Below are 12,562 nucleotides of genomic sequence, written 5' to 3' on the forward strand. Positions count from 1 at the left end.
AATGGTCTCAGCTAATGTGCCGAGCAGGATTTTGCTGCTAGTAGGGGTTTTCCTGTATGTGTTCCTAGCAGGATGTGTTTCCTTTCATACAAACCATAGAAGTGCATCTGCTGGAATCTTTAAACAGGAAAATGTCAAAATTGTCGTCATTTTTTACGAGATTGATGGAAGTAGAGAGAATAGAGAACAGGTAGTAACATTTATTCAGGTGTTTTGAATATATTTTATTTGGTGCCATTACAGTATTGTAAACACCCTGTCTTGTCTACATTTTTCCCTCCCAATACCCAACACATTTCTTGTATGGCCTGTGAAATAAATTTTCTCTGTGTGACTTGACTAGGCAGTACCATAAGAAGCACACCTTCACACTCTCCTAGAGGTTGAGGATGATCAACTGATGTAAGATGGAAATTTTCTTTTGAGAATGATTTTTAGCAAACTTTACTCTGAGGCTTGTAAAATAAGTCCTTAAACCATGGACCTTATTTTTACAGCTTGTTCTTGGTTAAGATGTTTACCCAACATGTAAAGAAAATTTTAATCATTTTTGTTTCCTTAGATGAGCTGTTAAGTACTGTGGATATTGGTAGTCAGCTTTTAGATTTTCTTTATTTGAAGCTGAAAACAAGAATATATTATCTACTCATTAGAAATTTATGTGGGAATGTAAAATTGGTGCAGCCACTATGGAAAATGGTATGGAGGTTCCTCAAAAAATTAAAAATAGAGCTACCATATGATCCAGCGATTCCACTTTGGGGTATTTATCCAAAGGAAACTAAATCACTGTCTTGAAAAGATATCTGCACCCCCGTGTTCACTGCAGTATTATTTACAATAGCCAAGATAGTGGAAACAACCTAAGTGTCCATTAACAGGTAAATGGTTGGGAAAATGGGTATGATGGAATATTATCCAGCCATTAAAAAGAGGGAAATCCCGCCATTTGTGACAACATGGATGGATATTGAGGGCATTATCCTAAGTGAAGTAAGTCAGATAGAGAAAGACAAATATCTTTTCAATATATCAGGGGTCCACAGCCTGTTAGGAATCAGGCCACACAGCAGGAGGTGAGTGGCAGGCAAGCGAGTGAAGCTTCATCTGCTGCTCCCCATCGCTCGCATTACTGCTTGAACCATCCCCGCCACGCCACCTCACCTCGGTCCATGGAAAAATTGTCTTCCACGAAACCGGTTCCTGGTGCCAAAAAAGGCTGGGGACTGCTGCTGTATATCACTTACATGTTGAATCTTAAAAATGAAAACAAAAACAAAACAAAACTCAAACTCATGGAAACAGCACATTTTGGTGGTTGCCAGAGGTGGTGGATTAGGGGGGTGGATGAAATGGGTGAAGGGGTCTAAAGGTACAAACTTTCAGTTATACGATAAGTAAGTCCTGGGGATGTAATGTACAGCATGGTGACTATAAAAAAGATAGATAAATTAAAAAGAGGTTTACTACGATGGCTGCTGGACAATCAAGACTTAACTCTTGCTTGGCCTTCAGTATCATCTAGAAACTTGGAGAGAGGAGACGTGTCTTTGTTTCTAAAACTGAGGTTTCAACCACATCCCAGAGAGAGCATTTCATAGTTGGGCCTGTGCTCTCAACCTGCTTTCACATTGTCTTTCAAAGACACATCAGTTTTTATTATAATGAAAACCATTCTAGAATAGTCCCAGTCTTATTGGAAATTTGGTCAGAATGATCAATTGCATATTATAAGGCCTTGGGTAAGGTTTAATTCCCAACATTTTGTGGAAATTAAAAACCACGTTGCATTTTTTCTAAAATCAGTTTATTTTGAAATTTGTAAACATTTCTTTCATTTGCTTAATGAATGACTTATTGCTACATTGTCTCCCTCTTTATTACTACGAGGATCCTTTATTACTGTGATAATCGCTAAGAAAAGGCCCTATGCAGTTTGAAGAATTTGTACTTGAAAGACCTAATGAGCAGGCAACCTCTCCAAGGTTGAACTCTGACAAGACATTTAAAATTGAGGACTTCCCTGGTGGTCCAGTGGTTAAGACTCCGGGTTTCCACTGCAGGGGGTGTGGGTTCTATCCCTGGTGGGGGAAGTTATGCATGCCTTGGGGTGTGGGCCCCCCCCCCCAAATTGAATGTACTCTATCCTTGGACTTTGTGTCTATGTATTAGTTCAGGATTCTTTCATTTACTCCTTTTAATATAACTGAAAATTAGATTTCTTTATAAAATGCTTTAGTTTTGGGGACACTCTAGTTGTATAATTTGGAACAAGATATTTAATAAAAGAATGCCTAAGTTTGATGATATGACCGTTTGGAAATTTATAGCCAAACGTTTAAAAAAGTGGTGAAACACTAATACCATTTGATAATGCAGGCCTCTTTCTTGAGAAGAGGGTTTTTTTTTTTCTGTAGTAAACAGCATGCTGAGGTGGGAGAACATAAAATTTTGTAAAGGTTTCTTGATAACTGATACTAGTTCATTAACGTGAAAATCATACTTTTGGCTCATAATCAGTAGGAAATTGATTTGGGTTTTCTCCCTTTGGGTAGGGAAACCTATTAGCAGTCTCTTAAATAATAATTGTTGACATTTATTGGACAGTGCTTATTACTATGCTTCAGATTCTGTGCTAGGTACTTTGCAGATTTTTAAAGAACAGCATTATTGAGGTATAATTCACATATCATACAACTCACCCTACTTGAAGTGTACAGTTCAGTGCTTTTTAATATGTTCACAAATATGTGCAACTATCACCACAAATTACAGAATATTTCCATCACTTCGGAAAGAAACCCTGTGCTCTTTAGCTGTAACCTCCTATTCCGCAGTACCCCTTCCTCCCCTCCAAGCAACCGCTAATTTACTTTCTGTGTCTCTAGGTTTGCCTATTCTGGGCTTTCGTGTGAATAGAAATCATAATATGTAGACTTTTGTAATTGGCTTCTTAGCGTAATATTTTCAAGGTTTATCCAAGTTGTAGCATGTATTAGTAAGTACTTTATTTTATTTTATTTTTTAAATATTTACTTATTTATTTAGGCTGCGCTGGGTCTTAGTTGTGTCATGCAGGTTCTTTAGTTGCGGCATACAGAATCTTTAGTTGTGGTGTGCGAACTCCTAGTTGCAGCGTGCATGTGGGATCTAGTTCCCTGACCAGGGATCGAACCTGGGCCCCCTGCACTGGGAGCTCAGAGTCTTAGCCACTGGACCACCAGGGAAGTCCCCTACTTTTTTTTTTTTTTTTTAATTGCCAAATAACATCCCATTGTGTGCATATATCACATTTTGTTTTTCCGTTCACCCAGTGGATAGCCAATATATGGGTTGTTTTCACCCTTTGGCTGTTGTGACTACGCTGCTATGAAAATTCCTGTACAAGTATTTGTGTGAATACCTGTTTTCAGTTCTTTTGGGTATATTCTTAGTTGTGGAATTTCAGGGTCACATCATAACTCTGTTTAATCATTTCAGAACTGCCAGACTGCTTTCCAAAGCAGCTGCACCATTTTACATTCCCGCTACCAGTGTATGAGGGCTCTGATTTCTCTGCATCCTCATCCATGCTTGTTATTCTCTGGCCTGATATTAGCCATCCTAGTGGGTGTGAAGTGGTATTTCATTGTGGTTTTGATTTACATTTCCCCAATGGCTAAAGATGTCCAGCACCTTTTCATGTGCTTATTGGATGTTTGTGTATCTTTTTTGGAAAGATATCTATTCAAGTACTTTGCTCATTTTTAAATTGGATTATTTGTCTTTTTATTATCGAGTTGTAGGAATTTTTTATATATTCTAGATACAAGTGCCTTATCAGATATATGATTTCCAAAAATTTTCTCCCATTCTGTGGGTTGTCTTTTCACTTTCTTGATGGTGACTTTGAAGCACAGAGGTTTTTAATTTTGATGAGGTCCATTTTGTACTCTTTTTATTTTGTTGCTTGTGCTTTTGGTGTCATATCTAAGAATCCTTTGCCAGATCCAAGGTCATGAAGATTTATTCCTATGTTTTCTCCCAAGAGTTTTAAAGTTTTGAGCCCTTATAGTTATACCTTTGATCAGTTTTGAGTTAATTATTTTAAATGATGTGAGGTCAGGGTCCAGCTTCTTCTGTATGTGGCTATTCAATGGTCCCAGCACCATTTGTTGAAAAGACTTATTTTCCCCCCCATTGAATGGTTTTGGTACCCTTGTCGAAATCGCTTGACCGAAGATGTACGAATTTATTTCTGCACTTTCAGTTCTATTCCGTTGACCTATATGTCTGTCCTTGTTCTGATTTTGTCAGATTTTTGTGAGATGATCATGTGATTTTTGGTTTTTATCTGATGGATAGATGTTACATTAATTGATTTTCAGATGTCACACCAACCTTGCATTGTGGGATAAGTCCCACTTGGTCATGGTGTATAATCCTTTTCATATGTTGCTAGATTTGGTCTGCTAGTATTTTGTTGAGGATTTTTGTGTCTATATTTATAAAAGATATTAGTCTGGTTTTCTTGTGATGTCTTTGTCTGATTTTGGTATCAGTAATACTGGTCTCATAAAATTTGTTTGAAAATTTGTTCCCGTCTATTCTTTGTAAAAATCTGTGAAGAACTGGTATTAATTCTTTAAATATTTGATAGACTTCAGCAGTGAAGCCATCTGAACCTGGGATGTCAGATGTTGTTTTTAATTCTTATGATGGGTATCATCCCCTTCATTTTATAGATGAGGAAACTGAGGCTCGTAAAGGTTAGTGGCAGAGCTGGGATTTGAATCTGGATTACCTTATGTTAAGTACTAAGATGATAACAATAGCCGACATTTATTGTGTATTTAGTTACGTGTTTTTAACCGGACAGGGTACTTTAACGAAATCATCTCCTGCTATAGTCCCGTTAGCAAATGCTCATTTAATGATCACTTCAACTTAATATGTAATGTACCCATTTCCAGACAGAGAATCTGACACTTAAGCAGATTATGACTTTGCCCTACTGAACCACGGCCAGGAAGTAAATGGTACAGCTGTGCTTCTCACTCACAAGGTTGCCTGACTCTGGAGCCTGCCCTCTTAATTGCCTTTCTCTATTGTGTGCAGCAAAAGCAGCTGTGCCACATGTGGGCAGCTGAGCCCAGATCAGATTCGACCCTGGCCTGGCCCAGACAGCACAGCACTCCAGGAGCCCCAGCTTTTCTCACTCTCTCTGCTCTGTAGCTAACACTGTCCTCCATGGTTGTAGCAAAAGAACCTATCATTCTGACTTCGTGTAGTTAGGTGAAAATTTGTGTAACATATGTCACTCTGTGTAATACAGAAATGACTTTTAAAGGTGTGTCAGCCAGCTGGCAGATTTGTGTGATGTCTTTCAGTGAAGACATTCAAAGCACTTTCCATATTTATGTTAATATTCATATTGTTGGTGAGATTAGATGGTATCTTGGCCTATTTGAGTGAAGAGGAAAGATTGTCTCCATTTTTCAGGTTGAAGGGCTTCCTCAAATGTCCGTTAACATTGAATCGTGGGCCCCAAAAAGCTGACCCAATGCCTGTGTGGGTAGGGGGGCTGGGTGGGTGGTGGACCTCACAGAGGGCGGTGAGGGCTGACTTCCTGTGGGGCAGGGTGGGTGCTCTCTCAGCAGGCAGCCAGCCTTCTGGGAGCTCCCAGAACACAGGGCTGGAGGCTCCGCTGCACAGGACCAGGTCGTCTGTGTGGTGCCTGCGTACCCGTGCTCACCTGTGCTGGTGTTGTCCTGGCCAGGGCCTGCCCTGTGGCTTCTGGGGCGGGTGAGGAGTGGCCCCTGACTGTGCAGCACTGGAGGAGCAGAGCTGGGTGTCTAGCTGCTCCTAATTAGGCTTTTGGTCAGTTTTCCCAGCAGCCCCTCTCCCACATCTGTTTCCCTTCTGAGCGCTCGGCGGTTTCACAGTGGGCCTGGGGTCCTTCTGTGAGCCGCTCCTCCTGAGACCTCAGCTGAGTGGAGAACACTCACTTCTGCCAGTTACACTTGCCTGACAGCTTTCCTCTTCCACAGTTTTGTGGTCACATTTGCTCTCTTGTAGGCTCCTTTCCAGTGTCCTTTCGCTTGTCCTTTGGTGTTTATACCAGCTTTTGTTCCTTCCCTGTCATTTTGTTAGGATTTCAGGAAGGAGTGGAGGTAAATGCCATTTGTGTTTCTTTTGTAAATTACCTCTTCATGTCCTTTGTGTAATTTCCTACTGGGATTTTCATGTTTGGAATCTATAAAAACTTTATATATGAAGGATATCAACTCTTTGGCATATGGTGCAATTCTCCCTCTTCTTTGTTAACTTTACTTTTGAAACACTTGCTGGAAGGTAATGGCAGGGATTCCAGCTTCTGCTGACTTGTGCTGATGGTCGGGTAGGGAAATGGATCCTGAGACCAGCTGGCTGTACATTGGCTTTTGTATGGATGTGCTTTTCTTTTGGTTTTCACCACCTCGTGGAAGCTGTCTTATCTCCTCCAGTTTGAGAAGTATTCATACTGTTTCACAGATGGAGGACCCCGGCCAAGTGGAAGCAAGTCATTTGCCGTCTCCTCCACCAGTTGCTCTCAGCCTCTGGTCCTGGTGGTCAGCTGGGAAGGTCTGGCAGCAGCTGGGCTGAGGAGCACACCTGCTCACCAGCCTGCCAAGGCTTTGTCGCCTCAGCCCAGCCACACGTCCTAGGCTTGGAGAGAGGCTGCTTCTGCACATGCCTTGAAAGGGTAGAAGGAGACTGGCAAAACTAACTTCTCTCCTTTTGTGCTTAGCAGTGGGCCCAGAGCCACGCGGAAGGGAATTCAAAGGGAGGAATCAGCATCAGCCCCGCATGTGTCCCATTTGGCACAAGTGGACAGGTGTTCGTTAGCCCTCCTGGCCTTGGGGATCAGGGCGACTGGTTTTCAGCTGAGCTGTGAAGGTTTGACTGTGTTCCGTCTCCACTTGTGTTTTCCCGTGGCTCCCTCCTCCCTAGCCAGCGTGCACGGAATGTCCTGGCATTAGCAGACAGGAAAAGGACCCTGCGGTGCAGCCCAGGAGACCTCAGGCAGGTGGGGCCGCTGATCCTAAAGCCTGAACGCTGTCAGTGCACATGTCAGTTGGACAACCCAGTGGAAGTTGGGGTCCGAAATGACCCATGAGGAAGCCTGGGAACACCAGCTTGGTGTCACTTCCTGTCCCCTAGGCCCTCTGGTTTACTTGGGAAGTGGCTGTGGTGAGTGATCAGCTCTGACATCCTGGTTTCCGTTACCCTCCCTGAGTTTTTCTGTTCCTCTGTCTCACTGCCGCTGCCGGGATCACTCCAGGCCTTTCTCAGGCCCGGTTCACCATCACAGCCTCTTAGCCCAAGCCCTTGCTTTTCGCTTCTTGCTGTCTAGGAGGTCCAGTGTGCTAGCGTCAGGCCTCTTGTCATCCTCGTCTCTACTTTCCATTAAAAGTTTTGCTACTCTTTTCCAAGACCTGGCTTCTGCCCCATGGTAGCAGTCAGCACCAGGAGTTTGGTTCCGAGTTGCTCTGATTGTCCTGCCTGTGTTGGAAACCTCTTGAAGGCAGGGGTGGTTTGCTTGTGTTGAATTCTCCACTGCATGTAGTTGGTCTTGTGGAAACACTCGTGAGCAGGCTCCGCTCTCAGACCAGAGTGCTGATGTCTGGGGAGAAGCTGAAAAATGGAAAAATTACCTTGGCAGACTGAGGAAAAAGCCACAGTATCATAATTTGTGAGAGGAGGGATTCCTCAGTTTCCGGTCTATCAGATAACTTCACTTCGGAGTTTTCTTATCTGTAAAAGGGGAGGGCGGGTTAGAGTGGATTGTCTTTCCATTCCCACCCAGCTCTGAAAGGCTAATTTCTCTTCATTCTTTACCTTGATCTTTCTCTTGAAATTAAAACTGATGAGTTGCTTCTGGATCTTGAGTTAGGAAGTTTTCATTTCTTTGTCATTCTTGCCCCGACACATTTTGCATTTTTCTCTGGGTACGTGCTGCTGAAGGAAATTTGGATTTGCCATTTGGCTACATTTTAGGAGAGCAGACAAAATGCCATACTGTTCTGGTTTTTTTTTCCAGCTTTTCATTTGTAGAAGTAAAGCTTTCACTCAGGGGCATGATTTTAATATACTTTTTGTTCTCCCACAGACACGATGAGGCGAGTGGTACGACAGAGCAAGTTTCGCCATGTATTTGGACAAGCGGTGAAAAATGACCAGTGTTACGATGATATCCGGGTTTCTCGAGTGACCTGGGATAGTTCCTTTTGTGCTGTCAATCCCAGATTCGTTGCCATAATCATAGAAGCGAGTGGGGGAGGAGCGTTTCTTGTACTCCCTTTGCACAAGGTAAGTCATCTGACTTTCCATCCTGTGAGACACCCTCCGGTAATCTCTGTTTAGTCTGTAATAGATTGATTTTGGAGATTGATAGTCACTAAGCATTGTGTGATTTCTAGGACCATTAGACTTGGATGTAATTGAGCTTAAGTTCCACACGCTTTACTAACCACATCAGTTTTTCTCTGACAGAGAATCATTGAACAGAATGGCAAATTCTGTTCTGGGTGTGCCCTCTACGGATGAAAAAGATTCTTATGATGATGCTGTGAGCATGGACAGGCACAGGAATTTTATGATTTGGTTCATAATCATCCACCTTTCATAAAAGTTTTTCCCAAAAGTGCAATTTTAGAAACAGTTATGTTTTCAAATGGGCAGAAATTGATAAGATTGTAAGAGAATCTTTTTGGTGTGTGAGGTCATGAGGACTGAGACTTTTTGGTTTTGCTTTGTTTTTGGTTTTGAATGGTAAATGGGACGAGGGCTCAAGAAAATGTCCCCAGACAATGCAGATTTCAAGTCTGGACAGTAGTAGGTTTCAGCATAGGATCTAAACAGCGTTAACAAGCGGTGGAAATAAAGGCTCTTTATTGAAAGTGGTTCTGTGTGACTTTGAACCTGCTGGGCTTCCTAGTTCTCCCTTCTCCTGACTTTATCCTTCCAGAGAGCCCTCTCCAGTATGGGGGAGAAGATAGGAGATTTGTAATTTTCTGCCTGTTCTTGAAAATTGTAGATGAAAGTCTGTACTAGCTTTAACAGGAAATCCCAGAATTGCAAGTAATGGGGGGTGGGAAACACCGTGAAGAGAGAGCTTGGAAAGAGTCATTTTCTGATTAGCTTTTAGGAGGAGAATAAGTTTGGTGAGTCCTGAGCCCTAATGATAAAGATGCAGATGTTGGGTCATGTTAACAGCTGTTTCCACTCTGCTGGGAACAGTGGGTCTCCCTGAGTCTGAGCCATGCCTAGTAGAGGCATGTCTCATCATAATGGACCATGTGATTCTGAAAGTGGTTACAGTAACATGAATTTCTGTCAGAGTATTGTATTTTGGTGTTTTTTCCTTAGGAAAACTCTTGCTGGGAAAACTTCCAATTCTCTTGTACTTCTCATTCTCTCAGATGCTCATGACTAACTTGTTTTATTTTAACATCTGATTTGTATCTCAGTGGCTGGATTGATGTGATATTACACAATAGAACCATCTCACTACAGAGGAGATGGATGCCTTTGGGGAACAAATCTGACATATGTTTCCAAACGTACTTTCTTATTGGCGAAGTTGTTAATCATGTTTTAAAGGAGAATCTTTTCATTAAATTGAAATTAAATTTTCTACTCAGATACTTTTGCTTTTGTGGAGGAGATTGTTGTTTCAGTGGTGAACAATACATTACACTATTGTAGCTGTACTTACCTGATTTGGGAGTGGGGGTTGGAGTTTAATGCCAGTCGCGTTTGATCTCCATGACTTTCTAGTCAATTTGTTCACCAAGAGCAAGGAGCATTTGGAAACTTGACTTTTCAGTGGTGGGTCTTATGGCAGCCAGCTGAGAAGACACCTCAGCTTGTCAACCAAGGTCAGGCACTGAAGTACCATGATCTCTTTTGAGTTCAAGAGGGATAAATTTAAGACTTTTTGCTTCAAAGAAGGAGAATAAGCCAATTAAGAAGCTCCAAATAAACTTTTGAACGGCTAATCTTCCTCCACGTTCAGACAGTTCTCTTCAAGTCCCACATTCACAAAAGGCTCTGTGAGTCCACCTTTGCTTTCACAAACCATGGGAAACTTAGAGTTACATTTATACTGTTTAAGGGAGCCCTGTGTGCAGGTCCTAAGCTAACTGGATCTTATGCTTTGGTTTTCAGTTGCATTAAGTGACCAATACCTAATAAATAGGTTTTATTATTTTGTTCTTCAACCAGCTGTATAGGAATTGGGACAGAATAAGTTGCTTCAGAAATTATCATGTTTGAACAAAACGTTGGTTTTTGGAGGAGCCTCGAGGGTCTGTCTTTTTCCCAGGCTTATAATACATTCTGTGTGGCTCTACTCCTTAAATATTAATTTGTGTTGGAGGAGGTGACATTGGCATAAACTAAGCCCAGTGACACCCATTGGAAATAAGGTCAGTACTTGGGGTTATCGACTTTTATAATCGACGGATTCACACGTACTCTGGGATTTTTGTGTATTAAAATGTGTATTGAGCCCTTAGGGTCAGTGTGGCGTCGAGGAAGGAACATGGGTCTGGAGCCAGGGGTTCAATCCTGTCTTGGTCACCGACTTGTGGTGAGACGTGGATATGTCATTCTGTCCTTATGCTCTCCCATATCTCTATCTGTAACGTGAGGGGCTATATATAAAAGTGATTTTCTAAATGGTTCTGAAGAACCTAGGGGCAGGATAAAGATGCAGACGTAGAGAATGGACTTGAGGACACGGGGAGGGGGAAGGGTAAGCTGGGACGAAGTGAGAGAGTGGCATGGACATATATACACTACCAAATGTAAAATAGATAGCTAGTGGGAAGCAGCCGCATAGCACAGGGAGATCAGCTCATTGCTTTGTGTCCATCTAGAGTGGTGGGATAGGGAGGGTGGGAGGGAGACGCAAGAGGGAGGGGATATGGGGATATATGTATATGTATTGCTGATTCACTTTGTTATACAGCAGAAACTAACACACCATTGTAAAGCAATTATACTCCAATAAAGATGTAAAAAAAAAAAAAAAGTGGTTTGCTACCCAAAATTCAGCAGAGGAAACACTGTTGTTCCTTTTTTTTCCCTCCTTAGTGCTAACACGTAACTTTGGGAAGTAGATGCCTTTTTACTCGTGGCTGCTTTTCCGCCAAGGGCAAGGCTGAGCCCAGCAAAGAAAAGTGGTCTGTGGCTCCTGTAGACAGTTCTGTGTCTTGGGAGCTCTTAGAAGGATCCGCTGTGATGGCAGGGCCTAGCCCAGAGCCCCGAAGTGTCAGGTGACACCCACCTTTCTTTTCTTCCTGAGACCCTGTCCCTTGACTACTTACTATCTAGGTTTTTAGAAAACAGAACTATGTTCCACATTGTCAGAAAACCTACATTTCTGCCTGCTTTAAAGGGCTGATTGCCCTCTGGATATCTATTTCCTTATAATTTTGGTATAATAATGAATATTTGAATAAGGATCGTAAGTTTTACATTTTTACAGATATTTCGTTGTTCATATAGTACGAGGTCTTCACTGTTCTTTGACTATGCACATGTGGTTTGATTGTCTATAGACTGAGTGTCCGCTGGGTTCCATCTTTGCTCTCCAGGAGCACTGCGTCTACTTTTCATTGTGGTCAGTTTCCTGACCACCCCACGTCCCCCAGGAGATTGCTGGTACTGCAGTGTTTTTGTCTCACCTTTAGAAGTGCAGCCTTGAAGGAGGAAAACATTGGGGACCTGAACACATGGTGAACCCATTGATCCTAATACAGGACTCTGCCCTGGAAAAGAGATCCTACAACTTCAGTGTCTTGGCAACTTTGAAATAGTTTTACAGTGAGGTGCTGCTTTTGTTTAAAGGCAAAGAAAAACCAAATTCCCACATATAATAAGAAGTGATGCTTGAAATGAAGATTGTGGGAAATGATGCTCTGGGTGTGTATTGGGCTCCTGTACGTGTTGATGGCAGTCTAGGATTTCTCTAAACATGAACTTAAGGAGGTGGGTATGGTTTTTAATCACTGTCTCAAGAGACTTCTGGCAGTGTGTATGTGTGTGTGTGTGTGTGTGTGTGTGTGTGTGTGTGTGTGTCTGCCTGTCTGTCCCCCCGCTGTTTTTTTTTTTCCTGGTTATAGTCAGCCAGGTTGGTTTTAGTGATGCTTTTGGGGCTTTCTGTCCATGTTAATATTGAATATGTGTGTACTGATCTTAAGATGTATTGTGACTCTTTCTGAAAGGCTCCCATTTTAAAACATGGCCTTCCATGAATTCTTCTTCAAAGTTAGTTAGCGTCAGCAGTAAATAGGACTTATTATTGCAATCTCATGAGGCTTATGATTAGATTCCAGGAGAATCATGGTCTCTGTCTTCCAGGACTTAAAATTAAAAATGGAAAGAGTGGTAGAGACAAATACATTGACACATACACGCAAGAGGTAAGCTTAGGAATGAATATATGTTTATTTAAGTGTATGGTTTATGAGGTTTTTGTTCGAAAAGTTTTATTAGAGAAAGTAGGATTTTAAGAGGTCACTGCTGGGGGAAT

General features: G+C 42.0%; 1 protein-coding gene across 4 annotated transcripts in view; it reads left to right on the plus strand.

Annotated features, from left to right (window-relative positions):
• CORO1C (coronin 1C) overlaps nucleotides 1–12,562 on the plus strand; it is a 100,251-nt gene that overhangs the window by 37,334 nt on the left and 50,355 nt on the right. For all 4 annotated transcript variants that reach the window (XM_036823107.1, XM_036823108.1, XM_036823104.1 and 1 more), the window contains one exon: nucleotides 8,132–8,331. In XM_036823107.1, coding sequence (XP_036679002.1) covers nucleotides 8,137–8,331 — 195 coding nt within the window. In that variant the 5' untranslated portion in view covers nucleotides 8,132–8,136. The remainder of the gene's footprint in view (nucleotides 1–8,131; nucleotides 8,332–12,562) is intronic.

Source organism: Balaenoptera musculus, chromosome 14, assembly GCF_009873245.2.
Source record: "Balaenoptera musculus isolate JJ_BM4_2016_0621 chromosome 14, mBalMus1.pri.v3, whole genome shotgun sequence".
NCBI lineage: Eukaryota > Metazoa > Chordata > Mammalia > Artiodactyla > Balaenopteridae > Balaenoptera > Balaenoptera musculus.